Source organism: Onychomys torridus, chromosome 4, assembly GCF_903995425.1.
Source record: "Onychomys torridus chromosome 4, mOncTor1.1, whole genome shotgun sequence".
Lineage (NCBI taxonomy): Eukaryota > Metazoa > Chordata > Mammalia > Rodentia > Cricetidae > Onychomys > Onychomys torridus.
The window spans coordinates 136635806-136662293 of record NC_050446.1 but is presented as its reverse complement, the minus strand read 5'-3'; the positions used below and the strand labels follow the sequence as shown (position 1 = coordinate 136662293).

At 50.3% G+C, this 26488-nt stretch overlaps 2 protein-coding genes across 6 annotated transcripts; one reads left to right on the top strand and one right to left on the bottom strand.

The window, feature by feature from the left end:
* Positions 1-267: 267 nt before the first annotated feature.
* Positions 268-20061, top strand: Nkain4 (sodium/potassium transporting ATPase interacting 4). 3 transcript variants are annotated; one of them, XM_036185393.1, is made up of 7 exons: positions 268-508; positions 8734-8871; positions 9137-9217; positions 10119-10316; positions 17655-17715; positions 18831-18915; positions 19870-20061. In XM_036185393.1, exons 1-7 carry the CDS (start codon positions 455-457, stop codon positions 19877-19879), a joined length of 627 nt encoding a protein of 208 aa, XP_036041286.1. In that variant the 5' UTR covers positions 268-454; the 3' UTR covers positions 19880-20061. The 3 variants fall into 3 exon arrangements, with proteins under 3 accessions (XP_036041286.1, XP_036041289.1, XP_036041287.1); XM_036185396.1 differs by lacking the exon at positions 8734-8871; XM_036185394.1 differs by lacking the exon at positions 18831-18915.
* A 1395-nt stretch (positions 20062-21456) lies between these two features.
* Birc7 (baculoviral IAP repeat containing 7) lies at positions 21457-26169 on the bottom strand. Of its 3 annotated transcripts, none has more exons than XM_036185491.1 (8): positions 25703-26169; positions 24310-24409; positions 23857-23935; positions 23732-23777; positions 22900-23007; positions 22488-22568; positions 22130-22328; positions 21457-21597 (listed from the first exon to the last, which is right to left on the bottom strand). In XM_036185491.1, the coding sequence occupies exons 1-7, from the start codon at positions 26067-26069 to the stop codon at positions 22135-22137; spliced, it is 975 nt and encodes a 324-aa protein (XP_036041384.1). In that variant the 5' UTR covers positions 26070-26169; the 3' UTR covers positions 21457-21597; positions 22130-22134. The 3 variants fall into 3 exon arrangements, with proteins under 3 accessions (XP_036041384.1, XP_036041385.1, XP_036041386.1); XM_036185492.1 differs by having other exon boundaries at positions 22488-22559; XM_036185493.1 differs by lacking the exon at positions 21457-21597 and having other exon boundaries at positions 22276-22335.
* Between the last annotated feature and the right edge of the window lie 319 nt (positions 26170-26488).

Here is a 26488-nt window from a genome sequence, read left to right as displayed (position 1 = left end):
TCCTTGGCAGGTCGAGTTTGTCTGTAGCCACTGCTCAGCCTCTCTCTGCTCTTTTCTGCCAGAAAGGCGAGTCATCGCCCCTTTAAGAAGAGGTCCCTCGACCCTTCTCCGGATGGCTTGAAGCCCCTAAGGGCTGCCAGTACTAGGGGTGTGTAAGTGTGGAGACAGACGCTGAGCAGCTGTTACCCAGAGTGGGGAGGGGGAGGGGGAGATGAAGAGTAGGGAAGGCGGGGTCTGAAGAGAGGGTGGGCAGGGGCGGGATCTAGAAGGAGGGGACGGACAGGGCTGGGGTCTGCTAGGCTTACCCGAGGCAAACTGGGACGGAATCTACGAGCTGGAAAGAGGCTGTGTCCGCAAGGCAAGGAGGGCAGGGGAGCGGTTGACAGAAGCTTTCGCTCGCGGAGGGCTCCTGCCCACTCTAGCAGCAAAGGTGCCCGCGGGAGGCGTGAATACCATGGGCTCTTGCTCCGGCCGCTGCACGCTTCTTACGCTCTGCGCTCTGCAGCTGGTGAGTTCTGGTGTCCTGCGTGGCTCTCCCGACCAGCAGAAGCCCAGGGAGGCCCCTGGACGGCTTGGATCTGGCTGCTGCGGCCAATTTTCCTGGCTGACAGGCATGCGAGGGGAGCTGCCACTGTGGGGGATCTCGGCTGTGCCCTGATGTGTTTGCTCGGGAAGCGGTGTCCGGGCTGGCCGGGACAGGTGCTGGGGAGCTTCTGGGGGCCTGGGCTGCTAGGAACAAAAGCTTTCAGGCGGGGCTGCCCCTGGAGCTGCGCTCAGGTCCAGAGTGCATGGTCTGGGGATCTTGGTCTGTGGTCCGGTTGATGCCCACATGCTCTGAAGGCGCCTGTGGTCAAGAGTGCACGTGTTATTGTTGTGGCACTAGTGGCAGAGCCCGCAGCAAAGTTCAGTGCCTGAGTGTGGACATTAGAGTCAGGTGTACCAGAGAGTGTAATCGCCTGGCACTCCCATCTTGTGCTTGAGCACTATCTACTTGGGGTCTCCCAACTCCCTGGCCTGTAGAGGGAAGAGGCTCTCAGGTGCCTAGGATAGAGCCCCCTGACCCCCTAGTTGAAGAGCCTTGTCAGAGAACTTGGATGACACCAAGCAACTTTGCAGCTCTCCCTGAGCTTGGAGCCTGGAATGTGGGTTATAGGCTGACAAGGAAGGGGCTAAAACAAAGGTCTCTGGGGAAACTCCTTTGCGTAGATGCTAATGAGCCCTGGGTATCTGGTCTTAAAAAGGAAATGTAGCTTTGTTGTTTCTGGGCTGGGTGTGGGCCTGGGCCCAGCTGGACTGGGTGCCTCCTCCACTGGCTGAAGATGGAGGTCCCTGAGGAAGAAGAGGTTGTTTCAAAGATGCTGTAAGGCCATTTGGTGTCTTGTCCTCCCATCAGCAGAGGCAGTGTCTTGTACTTCCAGTGGCCACCAGGCATAATGTGGGATTGCTGGGAGGTCCATGGTCCAAGTATTTACAGGTCTGCAGGTTTCTACTGGGCAGGTCAGGCTTGAGAGAGCTGCTTCCAGCCTTGGAGCAGTGTTGAGTCGCTGTCTTCTGTGAGGTGCCCCCTTAGGGGGCTCCTGGGAAGATAGACGGCAGTCTTGCAGAATGACCAGATAAAGGACAGGTATGACCTGGCTGACTATGAGGTTTAGAACCTGCCCAATATGGGAGTCAAGAAACACAGCAGCTTTGGGGAAAGGGAATGACTTTTGTTTCCTTGCACTGGATTTGGCCTGACAGTATTCTCTGACATGTGGTTAGAGAAGCGGGTGCTCATCCCATCTCCAATTCAGGGATGTGGTCCTGGGGTGCAAGAGGATCAGGTCAGGGCCTATTCCTATTCCTGCTTGTTTGACTTCTCCTGGATACAGGTGTAGGTCTAGAACAGACTTTGAAAATTTAGCTTCAAGTAAGAGGAGGGGGTCATTTTGGTGCTTGGGTTGGTTATAGGGCTTCCCTGGACAGGGCTTCTTCAAGACTGAGTCTCAGCCAAGACAAGCCCCAAGGACTTTGTGGGGCTGTGCTGAGCCCTGTACCCTTGCTTTGTCCAGCAGGGCCACAGCTGAAATGCCCCCAGGGAACTGTCAAGGGTCTTTTGTCTTGCCCTGGCTGGCAGTTGGGGAGGGCCACCCTCCTCAGCCTCTGGGAGGAACAGGCCCAATGCCACCCACTGCTCTGGTCTCTGCATGGAGTGGAGAGCAGAGGAAGCTGAGAGTAGCATAGGAGTCCTGAGGCTTTCCCTTTTTTGACAAGCGTGAGAGTTTTCTTGTTACCAAGTTACTGGACAAAGGACCTAAACAACTCTCCCCGAGGAACAGCAGGAACTTTGTCGGCTCTGAGCCAGCACTATGCTGAGACCGTTCCCAAACCTCACTTTTTACAACAACAAGACAGGATTCGGGGCCCATGAAGGGATCTGCAACTAGATTCTGCAGGGCCACTAGCTCTAAATTACCAGTCTCCATGCAGTGGGAGAGTCATACATAGTCATAGAGCTTCTGGGCATGTTAGCTCAGAATTGAGAAAATGCAAAGTACTTTCACCTCTTACAAGGTTTCTATTCCTGAGACAACCAGGGGCTACTCTTCAGACTGAGGTCCTCTAGCAGACATGTGCAACTGATCCAGCCTCCTGCTGGGGCCTCACAAGACAGTGCTTTGGGTTTCTTAGTGGGCCAAGGAGACCATCGTCACCTCCCCTTTCTTTTTCTCCCTGGGTGGGATGAAGAACAGTCAGAACTAGTCACTCATGAAGAGGCTGACCTCTGTCCACTGGTGCTGTAAGCATGCAGGTATGGAGCCCCTGAGTCCTGCTTAAAAGAAGGATATTCCTGTCCCAGAAAATGAGAGAGTGCACCAGGGTCTGAGCTGGGGGATGGAGGCAGGAGAGGTGAAGGTGTATGATCGCCTGAGTGAGGGGCTTGGTCTCAAAGGCTGGCTGCTGTTAGAGCCTTATCTTATGGGTCAAGAGCAGTCTGTGGCCAGGGCTCCATCAGCAGTCCCCATCTTGAACATTCAAACAGGCTTCTGCTGTTGTCTTTTGTCTGTTGGGATGGACAGACATTTGGTGCCTCCTTAAGGGGGATTTTCGTTGTTAGCAGAAGTTCTGTAGCCTGACTCTTCTGGTTAAATGAGGAAGTACCCACCAAGGCTTATCATGGCAGATCTGACAATGCTGAGAGTCCTAAGTGCCTCCCCAACAGTTATGTGTTTAGTTACACCAAGAATTCGGCAGTGAGCTAGGGGTGCAGATTAGTGGTTGAGTGATTGCCTAGCATGTGTGAGTCCTGGGTTTATTTCCAATAATGGAAACACACACACACACACACACACACACACACACACACACACACACACACACACGAGAAAGAGAGAGAGAGAGAGAGAGAGAGAGAGAGAGAGAGAGAGAGAGGAAGAGTTGGAAATGTTTAATTCCTTCTGTTTCCTATCCCCACTGACACTCAGAGACTGTCTTCTGAGCTATGTCACAGATGTGTGCTGCTTTCTGTGGCCTTCTAGGAAATTAAAGGTAGAAAGGGGATGCAAAGTGAGGAGCAGCAATTCCCAGGCTGTTTCTTGCCCCATATGGGTGCCCCAAGGTGGCTTTTCCATCATTCTGACACAATCTGGAACTGAAGTTTAGAATCTGGACATGTCCTTGGACACAGACCCAGAACCCAATAGCTCCTGGGATCTCTGACAGAGGGAGTGGGGAGGGCCAGGAATTTCTATTGTAGCAGAGAGTCAGATACCAGAGATATCTTTTAGAGTTGCTGGAGCTGTTGCTGTTTTGGGGTCACAGCATCTCTGTAGACTCTCTTGCGGTGCAAGGTACTGGCTAGGCAGTGGGCAAACAACATATGGGAGGTTAGCATGGTGGCCCTCTTTAGAAGGTTGTGCTGGTGGGCATCAATCATTCTGCAAGTTTATTATGGCTGCAACATACTGTTTTTGGCTGCTGCACTTGACTTGTACAGCACATCAGGAGCATAGTAGGGAGGATCAGCAGGGGTGGGGCATATAACAGAAAGGAGTTGACTGGGATCTAGATGGCCAAGGACAGAGAGGAGGATAGAATGAATTCTCAGATTAACAGATGAAAAGGAGCCCTGCCTGCCAGGCAAATTCTGGTTGGAAGACTTGGAGAAACAGGCAGCTATGGTCAGGGCCATCCTAGCAGGACACTGGGCCCACTGGATCAGGGCAGCTTGTGACAGCCTGGAGAGTAAATGCTAGTCTTAAATAGTAGAGGGAGGGGGTTGGGGATTTAGCTCAATGGTAGAGTGCTTGCCTAGCAAGTGCAAGGCCCTGGGTTCGATCCTCAGCTTTAATAATAATAATAATAATAATAATAATAATAATAATAATAATAGAGGGAGAAGCTGATAAGGGGTTGACCCTGGCTGAGACACCAGGTAGGTAATAGTGGGGGTTTTGGGGATAGGGGTTGCAGAAGCATGAGGTACAGGTATCTTCCAACCATGGGCTCTGAGACCTTATACTCAACCTGACTATTGAGAGCTCATCTTGCAAGGACTCTAGGTGGAGGCAAGGCAGGGCTGAGCCTCTACCTTGGAGGCTTGAGCTACTACTTCTTGGGAGGGGCCTCCAGTGCCTGCTCTCCTGAGGAGTGTATGCTGTGTAACTCCGTTCTTGAATACCACTCCTCACTCCCTGCTCAGGGAACAGACTGTGACTGGCAGTTCTGATGTTGCTAAACACCCCACACCCCACCCTGGACCAAGCTCACTGAGTCTCAGTGACCCCACATTCCAGGCCCAGAGCCACCAGGGTGCGTCTGAGCTGGAGGAGGGGCAGGTTCTGAAGGAATTTGGCAGATCACAGAAAAAATCTCCCTCAAAAAAAAAAGAAATAAAAGAAAAGAAAAAGAAAGAAAGAAAGAAAGAAAGAAAGAAAGAAAGAAAGAAAGAAAGAAAGAAAGGAAAGGAAAGGAAGAAATTTATAAAATCACCCCTACAGGACAGTAAGTCTGGGAATAGCAGGGCAAGAAGCACTGTGGGATTCTGGTACTGACTGGGTCTGTCTTTTAGCTTCTTCCTGCCTGCTGCTGTACCATACATATGCACACACACATGCATGAACAGGTGTATGCACATACCTGCATGTGGACGTATGTACACTTGGCTCTGTATTTTATACAGATACGACCCACATGTGGTCCAACCTACCTGAATCCCTAAATTCTTTGGTTACATCTGTGGACAGAGAGCATCTCTGAACAAATGGCCTAGACTGGATCCAGACAGCCATTGAAATGGATCCTGAGGGACTGTTTCTGCCATATATTGGAAGTCCAGGGAGCCTGAGAAGATGGGGCCTCATCCCTCCTACCTGCTGCGTACAACCCTGGACCAGAGCATCCATTAGTCCTACATACCTCCTATGGGAGAAAAGAGACCAGGAACCCTTTGGAAAGACACAGAAAGTCTCCTAGATCCAAGCTGAGAACAGAAGAGTCCTGGGCCATCTCTAGAAGGGGCACAGAGGGCAAATCCCCATTCTAGGCGTTTGTAGCTATGCAGCCAACCACAATGAAGAGGTCAAGGCCTGGCCAGGGTGGCTGCCACCTTAGTCCTAAGTCCTGCTTCAAATGTAGTGCTCAGTGAGAATTGGCATTTGTTGATCCCTGATCTCTAACATCTTCTAGGGAAGTCAGCATGGCTGTCCTGAGACTGTCTTCTTATTGGGCTGTGAGCTACTGTCCTCTCCACCCTGGGTCTTACTAGCTTAGTCAGGACCCACCTATAGCTGATTCTCCAGACAACGGCTTCTGAGCTGGCCCTGACTCCCTTGTTGTTCCTCTGGTGTTCATGGGGTGCACACTGGCTCCTGAGGCCTAAGGTATCTTTGAAAGGTACAAATGTCCTAGGCAGTGTTGACCTCTTTAGGTCTTTTCACCTTCCACTCAAGTCTGTCTGAAAGAGGGGTTCCAGGGTGGTGCTCACCTATTCTTTGGAGGGAATGGAAACCCCACTTACTTCTGCACTTACTACTCCATTCCCTCATATTAGTGAGGTTCTAAGAAAGGATGCAGGTGGCTTGATTATGAGGCCAGACCACGGAAGCAGGCCAGGTGACTTACCTGGAGCATTAGTTATTTTTCTCATTGTTGTGACAAAATACTTGATGTGAACAACTTCAGGGAATAATGGTTCTGAAGCCATGAACCAAAATAAAACCACTCATGTGGCTCTCTTTGGTGGTAATAGCATGTCACAATAGCTGTTCACATGGCTGTGGCCAGAAAACAAAACATGGGTGGGAACCTGGAAACCAGGGCTGAGCACAACCTTCAAAGGTCTGCCCCTGGTGACCCACTTATAACAGTTAAGTCTGACCTCCTGAAGGTTCCACTGCCTCCCAAAAACGTGTCATCAGCTGGGGAACAAACATTATAACATGAGCCTGCAGAGGACTTTCAGATTCATCCCTAACACCTAGGTCACTGGCTGTCTCTGCCTGTGCCGTTTTCCTGAATCACTTGAAAGTCACATAGTTGGGTTTCTTTACTCTTCAGTGTACATTTCTCTTGTGTAGTCTGAGCACTGTTTACATTAAGACGTCTAATGCCTTACCACACAGCTCTGATGAGAAAGTGGCTGCTCCTGAGCTGTCCTTGTTTTGGGCCTCTAAGACTGGCTACAGTTTCTGCTGTGGACAGTGTGGTGGCTATAGCATCTGACATGTCTGTGTGGGGCCAACACCTATGAGCACCTGCTGTATATACTGCACAGGCCAAGCAGGGTCTGGCACCAAACTTATATCCATGGTCAGGAAAGGACTAGCCAGGGTGAGCAGTCCTCACCTTAGGCAAAGCCCCGAGAGGCTTAAGGAGACTCTGGGACTAGCCATCTTTATGTCACTCCAACACCAGCTTCTGCTTGTTGCCTGCAGGCACATCAGACTTCTAACCAACCCTGGAAGGATTCTTGGCATATTCCAATGAAAAGAGTGTCCCGGGGCCGGGTGGTGGTGGCGCACTCCTGTAATCCCAGCACTCGGGAGGCAGAGGCAGACGGATCTCTGTGAGTTTGAGACCAGCCTGGTCTACACATCGAGTTCCAGGAAAGGCTCCAAAGCTACAGAGAAACCCTATCTCGAACCCCCCCCCCATAAAAAAGAAAGAAAGAAAAAGAAAAAGAAAAGGCGTTGAGTGTCATTATTGTGTGACAGAGCAGGTGCAGTGGCTATAAGCACTCTGACAGGAAGTCCAGACATCCGGTGTGAGCACTCTGATGGGAGATGGGGCAGAGGGGTGTACTCTCTGTACAGTGGGAAGGGATGGGTTTGGGAACTCTGATTAAGCAGAGAGCAGTGAGTGTAAGCACTTTGTGGCTTTTGTGGGGCCCTTCTTAAATGGATTCTGCTGGGTCATTCTTGGTGTTGATAAAAAAAGTCTTACCTCAGCAGCCCAACCCAGTGAAGCCCAGACTCCTGTAGACCATGCTTGCTAACAGTCCTCTTTTGAGACTTCTTTGAACATTCCCACCGCTCCTGGGCCATGCACAGCTGTCAGGGAAATGCCAGAGCATGCCTAATTGCAGGTGTTTCCTGGGTGGTGTCAGCAGACTTCGGGTATCAGTCCCGTCATACAGACTCCAGGCAGCAGGGAGGAACCTGAATACTTTCACTGAAGTCAGTGTCTGAGGTCAAGTAACCCAGTGACCAAACTACTCAACTCAAATGTGACACAATGGCAGGTCATGTGGGAATGGAAGCAGCCTGTGCTCCCAGTTGCAGGCTCAGCATTGCCTTTCTCTTGATCTCAGCTCATCCAGCCTTGAGGAGGGCCTTCACCACAGTGGGGAGACTTGCTTTAGGGTTTCTATTGCTGTGATAAAACACCTTGATCATAAACAGCTTGGGGAGAAAAGCATTTACTTCAACTTACAACTCTCACGTCATACTCCATCACTGAGGGAAGCCAGAGCAATTCAAACACGGCAGGAACCTGGAGGACAGAGCAGAAGCAGAGGCCGTGAAGGACTGTGGCTTACTGGCTTGCTCTTCCTGCTTTTTTACAGCTCCCAGGACCACCAGCCAGGGTAACCACCTACAGTGAGCTAGGCCCTCCCACATCAATCATCAATTGAGAAGATGTACCATAGGCTTGCCCACAGGCCAATCTGGTGGGGATATGTTCTCACTTGAAGTTTCCTCTTCCTCTAGCTTGTGTCTAGTTGTGTCTGTAGCTGGAACAAGACTTGTTTCTCCCTCTCATATTAGAAGCCACTCTAGGCCAGGGAATGCCTCAGCATTCCCAGTGCTGACCCGTTGCTGGTACACAGGGGCACAGTGGCATCTTGTGAATGTCACAGGCTCAGATCCACTGTGCTGCCCCTTTGACATTGCTTCTCTTCCAGAATGTAGCCCATCCTTTTTAGTCTTTCCTTGGCAAACTTTTGTCATCCTAAACACAGTGGCTCCAGAGAAAGTGTTGTGACCTGGTGGATTCAGCCATACTTTCTCTTCCTTCACCTATACCTACCTGCACATGGAATGGAGTCCAGTGAAGGATGATGGATGGGTGGGTGATGAATAAAGGGTGGACAGATGGAGCCATACAATACCTATTCAGGGTTATGGCCAAGAAGGAGTTTGTGACCCAAATGGTATAGATATTAAAATAGATGTGAGGGGTACTTAAGAGGGAAGCAAGACTTGGAGGTGGCTCCTTAGGGTCCACTGCTCCTCATGGGCCACCTGTTCTTAGGTCACTGCTCTGGAACGGCAGGTGTTTGACTTCCTGGGCTACCAGTGGGCACCTATCCTGGCCAACTTCATCCACATCATCGTGGTCATCTTGGGGCTCTTCGGCACCATTCAATATCGGCCACGCTACATTGTGGTGGTGAGTCCACTGTGCTTGGCTGCCTCTATGCAAGGAGTAGAAGCCCTGCCACCCTTGGTGGCAGCTTGGGCAGAATGTCTTAGGTTGACATCTGTCCAGGGTGGGCTTAGGTAACCCTTTTCAAGCTCAGTATTGGGAAGATCAGACTCAGGGAGTCTTAGCTTTTGCCGTGAGTTCAAGGGCTTTCTTCTAAGGTGTAGAGAAAATCAGATATCTCTGAAGCTGCTGGGTTCAACTTCTGCCCTGTTCTTTCTGGCCTCCCTAGTATGCTGTGTGGGCAGCTGTCTGGGTTACCTGGAATGTCTTCATTATCTGCTTCTACCTGGAAGTGGGGGGCCTCTCAAAGGTGAGTAAAGATGGGAAGGGGTTCATCCACTGGGTCTTGGCCAGATCACCATGTGATTCTTGATGCTGTTCATTGCATGTTTCCTAATGATGGTGGGAGCTTGATGCATAGTGCTGACCCCAGCACTAGGATTGATGCATAGTGCTGACCCCAGCACCAGGATTGTTTGAGCTGCGATCAGTGTGCTTCAGTAAAGTTTGGGAAGACTGGTTTACAGGTGGTAAGCGATGTTGGTAAGGCATTGTGAGTATAAATGGACCAGGGCCTCAGGCTGGATAGCACACAGGGTGGGTCTCCTGGAAGAGGTCCTTGGGACCAGGCAATACCAGGGAGGGGTAGGAACTAAGTAGATATCTGGCCCAGGTGTGTAGTGTGTCCTTCTCAGGGATGGTGGGATTGGGGCACAAGCAGAAACCTTCCTCTTATGGCCACATGGAGTCTTCTACCCTGACCAACTGACATGTGTTTCCTCAGGAAGCTCTGGACTGGTGCAGCTTTGTTCTCCTACTTAGAGTAGGAGACTCTAATATGTAGTGGTGTGGTGGACTGAGCTAGCCCTAGCTAGAGTTATGCCAGTCACTGACATGAGGCCCAAGACCCACTGTGGCCAGGGACATGAATGAGGGTTTTGAGGAACGTAGATACCATAATAGTGAGTCCTGAGGTCTGCCCAAGACAAAGGACCTTCCTGGAAGAAGGGGTATGAGGGCTGAGGGCCAACAAAACCAGGCTTTCCCATGGAGGAACAGTTTGGGGAAACTTGCTCCTGTCCCACACAGCTGGAGCCTAAGAGGAAAGGGTAGAGAGAGACTGGCCACCTTCATCCTTCCCTACTCCAGGCTGTGGTTGGGAGAGGCTGGCTGCCTCCTGATACTAACTTGTCCTGTTGCTTTGTCCCCAGGACAGTGAGCTCTTGACCTTCAATCTCTCCCAGCATCGCTCCTGGTGGGAAGAGCACGGGCCAGGCTGTCTTCATGAAGAGGCAGCCACAGCTAGACTGGGGGTAATGCATGGCCAGTCCTTGGTGGTAGATGCTGGCTGTGCCATGGCGTACAGCTATATGGAAACCCTGCACAGTGGTCTGCAGATCCTGCTGGCGGTGAGTATGGGGACAGGCACCCAGGCTGGAGGTTTATTCTACCTGGGGCAGAGTTAGGGACTTTCCTTTACACAAAGGCACCTTGTTAAGCAGGACTGCCTTCATACCCTGCAAGGAGCAGAGGAGTCACAGGTGGGCTTCTACCCCTGAGCCTATCTTAGTCAGTGTTCCATTGCTGTGAAGAGACACTGTGACCAATGCAACTCTTATGAAAGAAAGCATTTAATTGGGAATTTGCTTATAGTTTCAGAGGTTTAGTCCTTTATCATCATGATGGGCAGCGTGGCAGCAGGAAGGAAGGCATGGTGCTGGAGAAGTACCAGAAAGCTACATACTGATCTGTAGGCGGAGAGAAAGAGACTGAGCCTGACATAAGCTTTTGGAACCTCAAAGCCCACTCCCAGTGACATGCTTCCTCCAACAAGGTCAATCCTAATTCCTACAATCCTTTCAAATAGTGACCAAGCATTCAAATACATGAGCCTATGGGGCCATTCTTATTCAAACCACCACAGGGCTTCATTGTTCTTGTAAGACAGGCTCAGCCCCACTTTCAAACCTCAGCCTCTGGTGATGCTGTGGAGTACCAGGCAACCAGGAACAGCAACAATGAGGGTGCAGATGAGAGTGACCAAGATGGATGCTCCTATAACTCCCTAGCACAGGGTAGTAGAGGCAAGGAAGGAATGTAAATTTCCCCAAGGCTGACCTCAGTGAGACAGTGAAAGGGAGTTAGAAGCCCCAGACCAGCCATTAAGGCTGCAAGTGGGCCCCACTGATGGCATTGTTTAATCTCAACAGAACTGGTGCATTAAGCTAGCATTTCAGTACTTCTCCCGAGTCTCAGGGCCCTTGGGGATATCTCACAAGTTTTCACCTCCCCAGAGAGAAAGCAGGATAAGGTGCATACTTCCTGGCACACAGTGGGCTGACTGGTCTGGCTGTGAGCCCACAGCCCTGAGAAGTCTGCCGCAGACCAGATCGTGTGAGACGAGGGAAAGTCTGTGGAGATCTGGCTAAATTCCTAGCACTGTGAGGTACCACTGATCTCCAGAAGTCCTGCTCTGCGAGCAGCAGAACAGTTCTGTGCCCAGATAGCTCCTATGTTAGTCATAGGGCCGACTGCTTCTGGGTAACTTTCTCACCACCCTACTAGGCATGTTGTCCCTTAGCAGAGAATCACTAGCAAGTGTCAGGTGCCACCATTCTGTCAATGGTTGTATCCCCTTGGACTCAGGTTGTCCATGAAGAGCCTAGAGGAGATACAAGTCTCATGAATTCAGAGATGCAGAGACTCCACTATTTTCCATGTGTGTCCAGAAACTTAATCCAAGAGGAAAGATCAGAAAAGGCCTGATTGCACTCTATAGCTGATGGGGACAGGTAGAAGGCAGAATTCAGGGGTGCATATCTGTGGGTTACAGGGGATCTGGGATTCTTAACCCCAAAAGCCTTTCCCCAAGGCCTTAACCCAGGCATTCAGCTAGCCAGGGAGCTATGGAGTGTGCAGAAAAGGCAATACGGAGAGAGGCCCATGGAGGCACCTGAGGGGCTGGTGCTGAGGCTTGGCTCCCTGCTGCTCTCTGACTTACTATTATGGCAACACAGGTGGCCCAGGCTTCAGCCTCCCTGCAGGGCCCAGGGTCTGGACTTGGGAAGCTGTGGCATCTTTGGGGATGGGGACTATATGGCCTACATGTTTTCTCTAAGACTTCACAGTTGACACAAGGACTAAATCCAGGCTGGACTCTTCCTTAGCTATTGATGTAAACAAAGTATTGAGACAAACCCCCACTCAGGAGCAGCCGATGGCAAGGAGACTATGAGGTCCTCAGGCTGCTTATTAACAGCACCAGCTGCTGAAGACCAGGCTAAAGGCACATGAGCCTTTCTGAAGAACACTTTATATCCAGAGTGTGCATCAGGGGCACACAAACTCCCATCACAGTCTCCAGCTCTCTCTTTGCTCTCAAGGCCTTTCACACTCCAGTCAGGTGGTCCAGGTGAAGTGACTCTTTCCAGAACACTCAGCTTCAGGGGCCTCTCTGGGTCCAGTATCAAGTCTGGGCTTCCTCACTGCCAGTCACTAGACCTCTTACCATATCCCAAGTTCTGTCTTTCCAGAACAGAGCCTGGTACAGTACAGCATCTTGTCCTGGTGCACTCAGGGCCAGCTAGACATGGATACTTTAGTTATGTATCTGGATTTGGATTGGTGCAGAGACTAGAGTCTTGGAAAGACCAAGAAGATATTGACTCATGAACCCTGCCTGGATGGTCATAGAGAAAGATGATATCATCAGGAGCCTTTCCAAAGGTCAGTCAGGATCTCATCCAGCCACACCTCATCTTGCATAGAAAAGTAAGGTACAGGAGAAGCTATTACAGATGCCTTGAAGCCCAGTGAACCTGGATCCCTGTACTAGTTTCCACCAGGCAGGATTGTCTGCTACCTCACTATAGATCAGGGTAGGGCCCTACACATTTGGGCCCTCATGGAGGCCAAATTCTGGCTTTATAGCTGTATAAAGTCTATAATAACAACTGACCAGACAGGAGAAAGCAGGTATAGTGACACAAGCCTGCCATCTCAGCATGAGAAACTGAGGGAAGAGGATCACTAATTCAAGGCCAGCCTGGCTACATAGTGAGTTCCTTTCTGAAAAATAAAATAAAGCTGGGCTGGGATGATAGATCAGTTAGTAAGATTCTTCCTTTGTAAGCGTGGGGACCTGAGTTCAGTACCCTAGAATTCATGTAAAAAAATGCTGGACACCAGATAGATGGCTCAGTGGGTAACAGCACTTGCTGCACGAACATGAGAATCTGAGTTCAGGTCCCAATACCCTGTCTCAAGGCAATAAGATGAAGAGTACCAGAGCAAGACACTTGAAGTTCTTGTCTGGCCTCCACATGCACTCACAGGTGCACACACTTGAATAGAGGTGTGTATATACATCATACATACACACATAAAATAAATAAATATAACAAATTCTTGAGATGAAACCTCACTATATAGCCCTGGCTGTCCTGGAACTCTGTATAGGTCAAGGTCACCTCAAATTCATTGAGATCCACCTGACTCTACTTCCCAAGTGCTGGGATTAAAGTCATGAACCCCCATTCTGGTTCATTAAATATAATAAAGCATTTTAAATGATGGAATAATGGCATGCACTTGTGATCCCAGTGCTTGGGAGGTGAAGACAAGTGGATCTGTGAGGCTCACTGGCCAGCTAGTCTTGCCTGTTTGGTGAATATCAGGACAGTGGGAGATGTCTTTAAAAAAAAAAAAAAAAGGTGGATGATACCTAAGGAATGATATAAAAGGTTGTCCTTTGGCTTCTAGGTATACATGTACCCCCCCCCACATACCCATACATGTATACACACATGCACACACATACACCCATGCATACACACACACACATACACACACACACACACACACACACACACACACACTAACATGCACATACACTAACATAAAATAAAAAAGCCAAAGGGGCCCAGAATAGAAACTTGCTTCCTGACAGCTCCAAGATCAGAGCCTAAAGCCAAGGAATTGGTGAAGCTTGTTCTCTCTGGGGCTCTGAGGAAAGTGGCCCAGGTATCCTCTAGTCATGGGGCTGCAGTATTCTCTGGCCTGAGGAAACACCAGCACTCCGACCTGGCATACAGCCTTTTCCCCACATGACTGTCTCAGTCCCCTCCTTCCTCTAAGAATACCAGCCAGGGGGCTGGAGAGATGGCTCAGAGGTTAAGAGCACTGGCTGCTCTTCCAGAGGTCCTGAGTTCAATTCCCAGCAACCACATGGTGGCTCACAACCACCTGTAATGAGATCTGGTGCCCCCTTCTGGCCTGCAGGCATACATGCTGTATACATAATAATAAATAAATAAATCTTAAAAAAAAAAGAAAAAAGAAAAAGAAAAAAGAATACCAGCCAGGCAACAGTGGCAATGCCTTTAATTGCAGCACTCAGGAGGCAGAGTTAGGTGGATCTCTGTGAGTTAGAGGCCAGCCTGGTCTACAGAGTGAGTTCCAGGACAGGTTCCAAAGCTACACTGAGAAACCCTGTCTTGAAAAAACAAAAACAAAAACAAAACAAAAATACCAGATTTTGGTTTAGGGTCACTCCACCTTATATAACCTCATGCTGATGGTTTGTGGACCCTATTTTTAAATATGAACAGATTCCAAGGCACCAGAGTTGGGCTTTGAGGCATGTATTTGATACATGGTTCAACATACAACTAAACACAACTTCTCTAGACCTTTGCCTGGGCTCTGGCCCCTGAGAACTGAAGTGGCAAGCCACTAGCTGAGAGGAATACTCCAGATCCATTTCCAAAGCTGTGTCCTGCTTTTAAAGAAGAAGAAAGTCTTGGCTCAGAGACCCACCTTGGCCTTGGTGGTTCACTGTGAAATAGGAGCATGTGCCCTCCTGATAAGTGGTCCAGTGGGTCCCATCCACTCTTGTCCTGCCTGCTTCCTTCACTGTCCCCAAGCCTGTGATGATAACAGAAACCAAGAGATTACTTTTTCCAAAACTTCAGCAGGATCCTGGTGAGAGGATGCCATCTTCCAACCATGTCCCACCTAACCATATGTTTGCTGGTGTTACATGGAACTAAAGAACAGCCATAGCTGGTGAACATAGAATTGATTATGCTGACCTCTCCAGTGCTGCTCAAATCAGTAGAGAACAGTGGGGAGAGAGACAGTCCAGGTGGTGCTACCTTTCTACTTGTGTGCCTTAGTGAACCACTTGACCCATCTGTGTCTTAATTATCACTTCTCAAAATGAATGCCGTTTTGATAGATGGACTCAATGGGGTGGGAAAGAGAGGTTTAGGCAACTGTGTAGAACAGCAGACACAGCAGATGTAGGATTGTGGGTGCCAGACCTGGGGCACAATTGGGTTAGTCCATGGAGAAACCTGGTCATATCTCAAGGCTCCCCAACCTTCCAAGCACACACAATGATTGGTAGAGGACAAGTTCATAGTACCATCAGCAACTGATGATAGGAATTGAACTTACATCTGAGGACATACAAGATGTGAGAAAACATGCAGCAGACAGTGCAGGTAGCTTTGTAGTACTCACTACACCTCCACTCCTACCCTAGGCATCCTGCTTAAGTTCAGCCTCCACAGTGGGAAACTGAAAATATGTTTCTCTTCCACTATAACACACACAGAGGCAAGGGAGGATCCCTGTTGCCCCAAAATGTGAAGGAACCCAGGTGTGGTCCTCGGAAGAGAAAGAACTGGTTATTCAAGGATCCCTGTCAAGAATTCTAAAATTGCAGACTCTGAAAAGACACTAACTGGAAACTAGAAAGACAAATGAAGGGCTTGTGGGGTACAGAATGATTTTGGTGAGACTGATGCTGAAGGAAGGAAATTTAGCATGCCAGTGGGGAGACAGCCTTCTGCCATACTTTCTCAAATGGAATGCTAACTCACAAACCTGGTCTGCTCATGCTTGTTTTTCCCATTAAAAAAAAAATTCAAGCCAGGCAGTGGTGGTGGTGCACGCCTTTAATCCCAGCACTCGGGAGGCAGAGGCAGGCAGATCTCTGTGAGTTCGAGGCCAGCCTGGGCTACAGAGTGAGATCCAGGAAAGGCACAAAGCTACACAGAGAAACCCTGTCTCGAAAAACAAAACAAAACAAAACAAAACAAAACAAAAAGTGCATCTCTGCTGTCCACTTTGAATAGTGTAAGAGAGAAAGTGTCGGGCTTAGCTCTTATCAGACCACTGATGAGGAAAGGCCAAGAAGAGAGAAAGCTTCCAGAAGAGGCAGAGTGGATGGATGCATGGGGACGATCTGGATGAACAGAGTGCAGAGTGGAAGTAATGGGAAAAGGAGGCAAGAGTGTGCAAGTAGGATGTCATGAACCACCAGGGATGAACTCAGGCAAAAGAGATGCCAGATTGGACAGAGCCTCTTCCCAAGGACAGCCTGTCTGTTTCAGCACCGTGGCCAGCTCTTCGTGGGGGCCAACCCTGGAGTGTGACTCTACCTCAGGCTGACCCATGGAATCACAAAAGACTGTGTGAGAGACCTCTCAGGCTTTCTTCACGGTGAGGAAAATGACTTCCAGGCTCAACTCTAGACTCATTTCTAGAGTGCTGGAGTTCCAGGGGGACTGTGGCCTGCACCTGAGCTGGGTAGGGTCTCACTGGCATTGAGCTCATGCATTTCCAGCTTTGGCCTCTTAAGTGAATGCCTCCTTTGACAGGAGGATTTGGTGGCCTCTTGTGAGGCTGCTGGGCCAGGTCAGTGTGGAACCATGGCTTAGAGGGTAAGTGGATCCCTTGAAGCTGCCTGTTGCTTTGCAGAGGGACCTGCTACATATCTAGAAAGTCTTGCTTCCTTCTAGTCATACTCAAACCACTGGACACCTTCCTGTCGCCTCTGCAGTATCCTCCAATACTTTCAACGGTCAGGCCCCTTCTAGCTGTGGTGCCCTGAGACACCCCCCCCCCCACTATAGCTCTTGCTTAGCTGGTATCTTTTGAAATATTTGTGTGCACCAAATCAGTCAGGGTCCCAGCAAGACAAAGACAGCTCCCTCAGACCAAGCTGTTGCAGGTATATACAATATAGATGTTATGTTGGAGCCCACAGGGGATAGTGCACTCTTCTGAGATTCATGGCAGCATCTCAGGTCCTGAAATAATACACAAAGACTGAGTTGTCAGCACTGAGGAAGGAGGCAGCTTTGCAGGGAAGTGACTAGTTGTGGGGCCTTATTTTCCTTCTCTCTTATCTGCTGGGTTCTCCACTAGCCCATCTAGTAAAAATCCAGCCTGTCTATATAGCCAGTCTTGCAAGCCAGGAACAGAGGCTAGATGTGGAGGGAGGATCTGTACCATGGAACTCTCCTGGAACTGAGTAGGACATTGTATGATGATGTGGAGAATACAGAACCATCTAGGTCCAGAGGACAGAGGGCATGACCTTGCCCCCTCCAAGCTACCTTTCAGGTTTCATGTTCCATAGGGAAGTCCAGCTCTGTTTTTGCATGTCCAGCCCTCTAAGCCATGAAGTGGGAAATGGCTAGCATCCTTCAGACTGGCATGGTCACTTCCTCACTCAGGTGTTGCCCACTGAGTGTGTCAAGGGACAACTGAGATATCAGAACGTAGGCATGTGGGAAGCCATGCAGGTAGTGGCACAGTTCCATTTTTCAGGGGAGGAAATCAAGGCTCAGAAGATTCAAGGCCTCCATCAGATACACCTGGGGCCATCCACACCATCCCTATGCTGCTGCTGTAATGAGATGGGTTGGCATGTCTGACCTCTTGGTGTCTTTCAGCTCCTGGGTTTCGTCTATGGCTGCTATGTGGTCAGTGTGCTTACAGAAGAAGAGGACAGCTGTAAGTGTACAACTAATGATAGTAACAACTCTGTGTGCTGTACTATCTGGGGTAGAACCTGAAAGTGGTTCTTGGTGATGACCCATGCCCATTGGGTCTTCACTTCCTGCCACAAGTCTGGCAGGTGACAGTCCAAAGATCTGAGAAAAGGGGGAATCTATGAAGAGGAGCTCAGGAGCCCTCAGGTCCAAGAACACCTATCCTCATGACCCAACAGTTGCCCCAGGAGGGTCTGAGTCCTCAGTAGTATGGGCCACTCTACCTGCCCGACACACATGTTGATTAATATCCATTTGGACAGATTATCCTTTTCTCTCTTCATGTAGACCCCTTTTAATTTAACTTTGATTTGCAATGTAACACAGTAATGGTTCAAGCTATCCCTTTGGGGACTCCCAGCTCTGACAGTCTTATAGGAAGTCCCTGCAGAGAAGGAATTGACAGGGTGGATGGGTAGTCAGGGCTCCTGTGGATAGAACTTTCCCCAGATTCAGAACTGGAATTCAAAACCATCTGTCCCTGAGAGTCGGGCTATGGAATCAGCTGTCCCCATGTTCAAGAGACTTGGGTTTGATTCTGGAGGCTGGTGAGGGATAGTCTCTGAGCCTGGGATCAAGCCTCTGGTGCTGTCTGATCACTGAGATGGCAGTTAGCTGCTAGGGATGAAGCAGGAGCTCCACCTGCTCTTTGAATTCAGAACTGCAGCCAGCCTTGAGCTTCAGGAATATGTTCATTTTGCCCAACAAGCCTAGCATCCATTAGTGTGTGGGTGGATTTATGGAATAGGTGCTTGATGTTAGTAAAGGCAGGGGACAGTGAAGGCAGGGTGGGGTGCAGCCCCATCCAGGCTGAAGGGCCCTTGTTGTCCTCCCCATCTGACCCCTTCTGGGAAGGTCCATTCAGAGCACAGAACCAGGAGACGGTGGTGCACAGTGCCTCAGAGAGATCCCAGCAAGATTTGTGATACAACAGGGGGCTGATTTGGGGGTGTACCTGTACCCCCTCACAAGCCTTGGCTATACCCTCTTGCTGGGAATCTGTCACTGGGAATGTTTCCATTCTGCCATCTTTTCCATCATTTGGGTTTTATTTTATTTGGGCTTGATTTCTTTCAGTTGATTTCATTGGTGGATTTGACCCATTCCCCCTGTACCATGTCAATGAAAAGCCGTCCAGCTTCTTGTCCAAGCAGGCGTATTTGTAAGTATGGCCCGCTCAGCCTGCATTAGGGTGCTCACAACATAAGGCTATTCTCCTTGGAGACTTTATCAGGCATCTGTATGTCAATCTGTCTATTCATCTATCATCCACTAAGATCATGCTGTGGTTAGGCATCAGGGTGCAGTGGTTGTAGAACTCAGCCCCACATGTTGAGCTCAAAGCTCAGCAGGGGTATATTCTTTGATAATCAGGACCAAGTCAGCACTGAAGTCTGTAGTCTCAGAAATGGGAGGGATGCCAACAGGCCGCTCTCCAGGGGCTTCAGTGTTTTAGTAAGTGTAGAGGGTGTGGGTGTCTGTTTCTTATATTAGGCAGATCACATTCTTTCTCTAAAGCAGTGCCACAGCCCTACATATGCCATGGCTGTGCCTGGGCTTCCTGGAAGTCCTGGAATTGCAGCCAGAAGGGCATTGAGGGGTTCTCTTGGTGAAGCTGCCTTCAGCAGACCTGGCCCCAAAGATTCCTAATGCCTGACCTCAGAGTGTCCTTGACTATTGTGGATAATGGGTATCAGAAGTAGCAGGGCTTCAGCTTCTAGGATGAATGAAGGAAGGAAGTACAGACCTAGGAAGGGGAGGAGCCTCTGCAGGCTGCCCACTGCAGCTTCTAAGACAAACCTGGGCTCAATAGATCTCCATCAATAGGAATAGCCCTTGGGAGATTTCTCTTCAGTGGGGAGTCTGAGTGGATGAAAAGACCTAGGGTGAGACCCTCACTCCACTTCCAGCCCCATAGGAATTGGCCAGGGTCATCAGAGGATTAAGATCAGTGCCCGCCCTGGGCGTGGAGAAGCCTAGTCCCTGACATATTTTTTGCTATAGCCTGAGCAACTATCCCTTCCTTGGTTTTGTGTCTTTTGCATTTGAAATTCCCCAAGGGAAGGGGTACTGTCCTCCTTCTCTCAGGTTTCTCTGATATCTGCCTTCCCCACAGGCCTGCATAAGTGAGGGACAGCTGACCCTGCTCCTGCAACCCAGCTTCAGCCACGGGACAATGAGGAGACTCCAGGCCTGGAGTCTCAGCCCTGCTTCCCTGTCTGCAGAGCATTTTTTTTCTCCAAATTCCCCTTGGATGCCAGTGAGGGGAGGAGGGCACTGCAGGCCAGGGTGGAGGGGGCACTGCAGGCCAGGGTGGAGGGGGCACTGCAGGCCAGGGTGGAGGGGGCACTGCAGGCCAGGGTGGAGGGGGCACTGCAGGCCTGGGTGGAGGGGGCACTGCAGGCCAGGGTGGAGGGGGCACTGCAGGCCTGGGTGGAGGGGGCACTGCAGGCCAGGGTGGAGGGGGCACTGCAGGCCAGGGTGGAGGGGGCACTGCAGGCCAGGGTGGAGGGGGCACTGCAGGCCAGGGTGGAGGGGGCACTGCAGGCCAGGGTGGAGGGGCACTGCAGGCCTGGGTGGAGGGGGCACTGCAGGCCAGGGTGGAGGGGGCACTGCAGGCCTGGGTGGAGGGGGCACTGCAGGCCAGGGTGGAGGGGGCACTGCAGGCCTGGGTGGAGGGGACACTGCAGGCCAGGGTGGCTGCAACTGTGAGTTTGTAATTTTTCTTTCTAAAAAAAAAAAAAAGTAAGAAACAAAAAAATTGCATCCCTGGTCTTCTTGGGCAGCAGCTAACAGTAAACCTAGGCAGTTTTCCCAGGAGTCCCCTGAGTGCTCTGTGCTGAGGTTACAGGGCCTGCAGAACATGTAATGCTGCCAAGGGAAGGGCTCATCAGAGGACAATAAGAAGGTTCAGTCCCAGCTGGACAGTGGTGGCGCACGCCTTTAATCCCAGCACTTGGGAAGCAGAGGCAAGCAGATCTCTGTGAGTTCGAGGCCAGCCTGATCTACAGAGTGAGTTCTAGGACAGGCTACAAAGCTGCACAGAGAAACTCTGTCTCAACAGCAACAACAACAACAAAAAGAAGAAGAAGCTTCAGTCCCATCACGAAGTCCCTCTGAGCCACCAAGACCCAAGGGTAACAAAGGCCTTGAATGAATACTGTAGTACCCTTACTGCGGGTCTTATTCAAATCAAGGCCCTCGCTCCACTAAGGCAGTGGAATGAATCCCTGGAACTGGACCAGGAGCCCTGCCACTCCCAAGCTAGAAGAGAACCAGGAGTGAAACATGGAGCCTGGGGATACTACATAGACTCTTCTTTGTAGAAAGTGGATGGCATCATTCAGAAAGGGCAAGTAGCCTGAGAACACCTGCCATATTGGAAAATACATAAAGTTGGTGGGTAATTAGAAGTGGGGATCTCAAAAGTCACCTGAAGCCAGTCTATTCTGGAGGTGTAGAATACAGTGTAAGATCACTGAAATCAGAGTGTTTTTTTTTTTTTTCAAAGTGGGGAAGAGTTTGTGAAGTATTCAGAGGTAGCCGGACCCCTGACAGGTGCTGCTTTGCTGGTGAGGAGCAGCAGAGACCAGCTCGACATGGATTAGGAGACATGGCAGTGAGTATGTGAGATAGAGCCTAGCTGAGCTTTAAGGTGAGATCTTCTATTTTATTATCTTCAAATAGATCTCAAAAGCCACAACAGAACTACTCCTCACACCAACCAGGAACTCTTGCTCCATGCTGTACTACATTTGTGGTAGATCCTGAGTGTCCCCAGAAGACCCACTGTATGGTCTGGAACAGGTTGAGGCAGGCAGGGTGCCCATCCTGAGTGTAGTACCTGGAGGAAGAAAAGGAAGCATATATGAGTTCTGTTCTTATTAGGTTTATCTGATCCAGAGGCCACTGGCCTCAGGAACTTCCTTGACCTACTACTTTGTTCTACCAAAGAATTATCAGACACATCTTGGGGACACACTGACCTCTGAGAGTATAAGAAGGCCATGCATGGCTCCTGTCTCTCAGCAAGGACAGGGGTGTAACACATTTATGTAACAACTGAGATTCATGTGCCCCTTCCCCTACCCCCTAAGCCCCACCCCCGCATGACCACCAAGCTTCAATCTAGTCCATGTGCTTCTGAAATTGGTCCAAGCTTAAGCCCTTGATGACCAACTGGACAAGAGGTGACCCCCAGCCCTCTTTCCCTCTGACTCCACTTAGGAAGGATTCAAAACAGTGGGATTGACTGGTAGAGGGAGTGAGAGATGTGGCCTGGCCATCTCTACAATGCCACTTCTAGCCTTAGGAAGCAAGACACTCAGGTTACACCCAGCCTGTAGGAAGAATGTTGGGAATACTCTGGACCTTACCTGGTTTAGGACAGGAAGGTGCGTACGCAGCTACGGATAGGCACCCTGCAGATAGGGCACACCTGCAGGTTGGGGGCACACTCAGTACACACTAAGTGGCCACAGGGCACGAAGACTACAGATACGGCTCGGTCCAGGCACACCTTGCATGTCCTCTCCTCCTGCAGCTGTCGCAGCTGTTCCTGCACATCCTCAGCTCCTGGGAACTCAAGAATTCACCAGCACCCTCAGGGCCTAGGATACTGACTCCTCAAAGGAATGATTTGTTACATGACCCGCCCTTTTACCCCCATGCTCCTTCTGCACCCCCTCCAAGAAAGAGATTGGCCCATCCACCTCAGGTGGATTCCAACTATACCTGGCTCACTGGCATCTTCAGGCTTCATCTGTCTTCTGGATGTGAGTAACTCAGGGCCTCCATGAGCAGGAGCTGTAGAGACTTAGTAAGAATGGATTCAAGGCCTAGCTTCTGTGGAGAAGGGAGGCCTAGCCCAAAGAAGGTCTAGCAGCCACCAAGGACCAGTTCTGTCCTAGAGAACAGAAGGGTTTGTATGGCACTCAGCTGTTCATGAGCTCAAGTCCAGAGGCTTTCTGGAGGCCACCAAAGAGCCTGCTTTCCACCAGGGTACTCTGCCTGCCCAGCCCATCAGACTAGGTGGTCATAGATTGTATATACTTGGCATTTTGGGAGGGACAGAAAATAAAGGGGATGAGTGCCCAGAGGAGTAAGACAAGGAAAGGCAGGCAGTGCCTAGAATGGGTGAAGGTACCTCTGGCCCTTGCCATCTGGCCTTCATCCTCCTGGAGTAAATCAGCCATCAGTTGTGAAGCCGGTGTGCTGGGAACACCGGGGCTCTGGCTCTGGTTGCTCCTGGTATCTTTAAGGCAGAGGGAGAAAGAGAGAGAGATCTTGTAAGAAAGGCTGGTGGTCTGTGGCATCTCTATCTATACACACATGGATCTGTGTGTTCCCAGAAATCATTGGGAAAGGTCCAGCTCTCTTACACTAAGGATGCTGCATTTCAGAGCCTCTATCTAGAGGTGCTACCATCACTGTGGAGGACAGTAGACAAAGCCCTGCCAAGCACCAGAGTGTCCCACAGACTCATGTGTTTTTAAAATGGATTAGTGTTGTCATGTCAAATCTCACAGCAGTGAAACTCAGGGAAAAAGCCACTTGCCTGTGGCCACGAAGTTGGCAAACAGATCAGGTAGTCCCTGAAGTCAGAAGTCCCCTTAGGGGTCCCTGAAGAACCTTAGACCCCTGTCCCATAGGGCACAGGGAAGAGATTTGGAAAGCTGTGTCCCCCATAGCTCTGTTCAACAGGCTTCTGGTTACAGCCCAGCTGGCTTTCAGAAGCTGTGGCTAGTGCCCAGCAGAACCAGCCTAACATGCAACTACATTTCCAGGCTTGGCTGCTGTCTTTAGCAGCTTACTCAGTGGGAACAAGGGAATGCAGTGGCCTGACCTGTGCCTTGGACATCAATATGTATGCACAGTCCCTTCCTGCTGATTGGCAGGTAGTACACTTAGCTGTCTTACCTACATACAGGCTGCAAATGCCAATGAAACATCAAGGGTTCTATATCAGGCGATCTCACCTGAGGGGGTGGCAGGGATTGTATCTTCTGGTTCTTCCCATTGGTCCTGTTGGAAAGCCATCAATGCTGTAAGTAAACAGTAGAGACTGCCAACCCACCTGAGTCCTGAGGACAGATGGACTTACCCAGGAGCTAAGCAAGGGGGTGCAGGCCTGGATTCTTTCCACAAAGTCCCTTCCTTTTGACTGTAGCAGGAACCGACACCTAGAGAAGAGATCTCAGAAGGCAGGACTGGACTCTTAGCGCCTCACTATTACATTCAAGTACTATGAGCCATGCCTTCTGTTCCCATGGAACCCATTAGGCCCTACGGGAGGTAGTCAAGGATGTATTCCCCCCCCCCAGGGGACCTGCTGGGAAAGCTATTCAGGAGACAGGCTCTGAGCACCTAGAAGAGGATAGCAAAGGAGAATGCCCACCACAGCGGCCCTTCCAGAAAGAGCTTCATGAAGAGTAGGGTTGTCTGCTACCTTAGAGAGATCCTGATGTCCCAGGACTGTGGGAGATGAGAAGGCTGGACAAAGTTCTTTAGGGCCCTTTTCATTAATTAGACCTACAGCAATCCACATGGCCCTTACCTGGGGAACCATCGGGCATGCTCTGTCCAGGGGTCATCCCCGTGTTCCCAGCTCTGCAGACCCCCATAGCAGAAGAAACATCTCACCTTGTCCTGCTGGCCTGGGTATGGCAGAGATACATGGCTGGTAACACCTAGCTGGCAACCCCAGGGTGTCCTTCTATGACCTGATATCAGAGCTTGGACAGACAGGGCTGGGGGTCTGTCAGCAGGTTAACAAGAAGGGAGCAAGGCACATGGGCCTCTCTCTTGTCTCAAAGGCAAATAAAGACAATGCCTAGGGCATGTGTCAGGAGGCCCGAGAGCACTCTGGAAAGGCTGAGCTAGCATTTATGTTGTTCTCAGAGCATGTGGGTAGGGTCAGGCCAAAGGCTTGGAGCATCTGTAGCCTGAGAGATTCAGGGCATCCAAGAAAGATTCCTATTGACAGGACACAGAGGTGACCCCTCCCATACTGGTTCATAGCCAGGCTTGGTGTTAGTGGCTCAGGCCTTCCTCCTCTGTGCTCTCTGCCCATCCCCTAACCATGGGAAGATGTGTTCTTCATGACCTTGTGCAGAAGTTATAAACAGGACTGCTTACAGGCATATGCTACAGCAGACACCCCAGTTCACAAAATTCTCCTAACATCTGTTGGCCTCAGGGACACTTCTTTTCAAGGAGGCTCTAACTGTCCCAGATATTAACCCTTTATAACCAGTGTCCAATTATCCTTAATCAATTTGAACTCTTGACTGGTCAGTGCAAGAAATATGACTAATTCCTCTCCTGATGGCCCCACTGGTGACAGTTTATCTGGCTATGCTCATACTTACAAAGCCCTTCAGTGGGTCTCGCTGCCTCTTTTTCCTCAGCCAGGAAGAGAAAGAGCCAGAACCTGACCTCTACCATGAGTGAGGAGCAGTCCACACTAAAGAAGTGAACTCTTTATAACTAGAACAGGTACTCAAAGGATTTGTCTGGAGTTAGTCCCTGCACTGGCCTGGTACATGGGAAGTCTGGAGGATTACCTACAAGATGGGCACAAATCAGGATGCTTAAGCTGACCACTGCATCCATTATCTTTGTCTCCCTAGGTCCTGGAATGAAAGAGACTAATCACCTCTGTAACCAAGCCTGCAAGGCTCCCATATGGCAGTGGGGATCCCTGAGTAGTGTGGGGGACCCGCAGAGCCATCTAATTCAGGTGAAGCTCCCACCTGCTGAGGGGCCCTCAGCACAAGCCCAGCATCTCATAGTGATTTTTGACTGGGGTAGACCCCAGCCCTGGCCAGGCAGGGATGACAGGACTACCTTTCATCAGCTCCTCCCTCAGGGCAGGAATGAACAGAACTCTTGGCCTGGAAGAGTGCTAAATAGCATCCAGACCACAGCTGAAAGACCCCAAGACTTACCTGTATGGAAGAAGCCAGCAGCAGCCAATGGCTCAGGCTGAATCCCAGCAGTGGATGGCCAGTCATAGAAGGAAGCCAGACGGAGATCCTCTGAATCCATCTCAGGGAAGGCAGGCTCCCCAAGAAAGGTAACCCCAGAAGATTCTTCCTCTTCTGACAGGGTGCGCAACTGGCCCAAGATCTGCCCATCTAGGCAGTCCTGGACCAGGACACGGCTACGTGCATGGTGGGGTCCACACTGTTCCTGTGTTGGGCCATTGCTATCTTCCCTATGACTTATCTCTGGGCCACAGAACGAGTCCCTGGACCTACTCTCAGTTCCCATGGAGAGAACCGCAGCTCTGAGCAAGTCTGCAGGAGAAAACATCACCCTGGAACGTGCTGGTGACTTACTCTAGCCTTTTCTAGAGACTGTAGTGACTCCTGCTTCTAACTACAGGCAGATGCCACTAGATGCTCAAGTGCTGTAGTGCCCAGGGACGTGCCACTCTCTAAAAGAGGCCAGAGTGGCAGCCACGTGTTCTTTGCAGCCAGTGTGTCATGGGGCCTCCTGGCAGCGCATAACAAAAGCAGTACTCCACAGTGCAGAAAACATCTCTAAATGGGGGAGGGACAGAGAGCTTGGAGATCCCTCCAACAGCATCCCCTAAGTCTCTGGAAATAAGTCATAGACACTGACAAAAATATAGAGGAGTGGGAACTCCAGCCATTCAGGGTCCAGTTCTGGGTAGACATAGCTCCAGACAGGGCCTGCAAGGTAGAGAGCTAGATTGTCCAGGACAGTAT

Coding starts and splice junctions, on each gene's coding strand:
- Birc7 (XM_036185491.1), bottom strand. CDS start 26,069: ATGTTTTCTCCTGCAGACTTGCTCAGAGCTGCGGTTCTCTCCATGGGA. Junction 23,778..23,856: donor CCCCCTTGCTTAGCTCCTGG/GTAAGTCCATCT, acceptor GCTTTCCAACAG/GACCAATGGGAAGAACCAGA. Junction 22,329..22,487: donor TGAAGATGCCAGTGAGCCAG/GTATAGTTGGAA, acceptor TTGAGTTCCCAG/GAGCTGAGGATGTGCAGGAA.
- Nkain4 (XM_036185393.1), top strand. CDS start 455: ATGGGCTCTTGCTCCGGCCGCTGCACGCTTCTTACGCTCTGCGCTCTG. Junction 9,218..10,118: donor AAGTGGGGGGCCTCTCAAAG/GTGAGTAAAGAT, acceptor CTTTGTCCCCAG/GACAGTGAGCTCTTGACCTT. Junction 17,716..18,830: donor TACAGAAGAAGAGGACAGCT/GTAAGTGTACAA, acceptor GATTTCTTTCAG/TTGATTTCATTGGTGGATTT.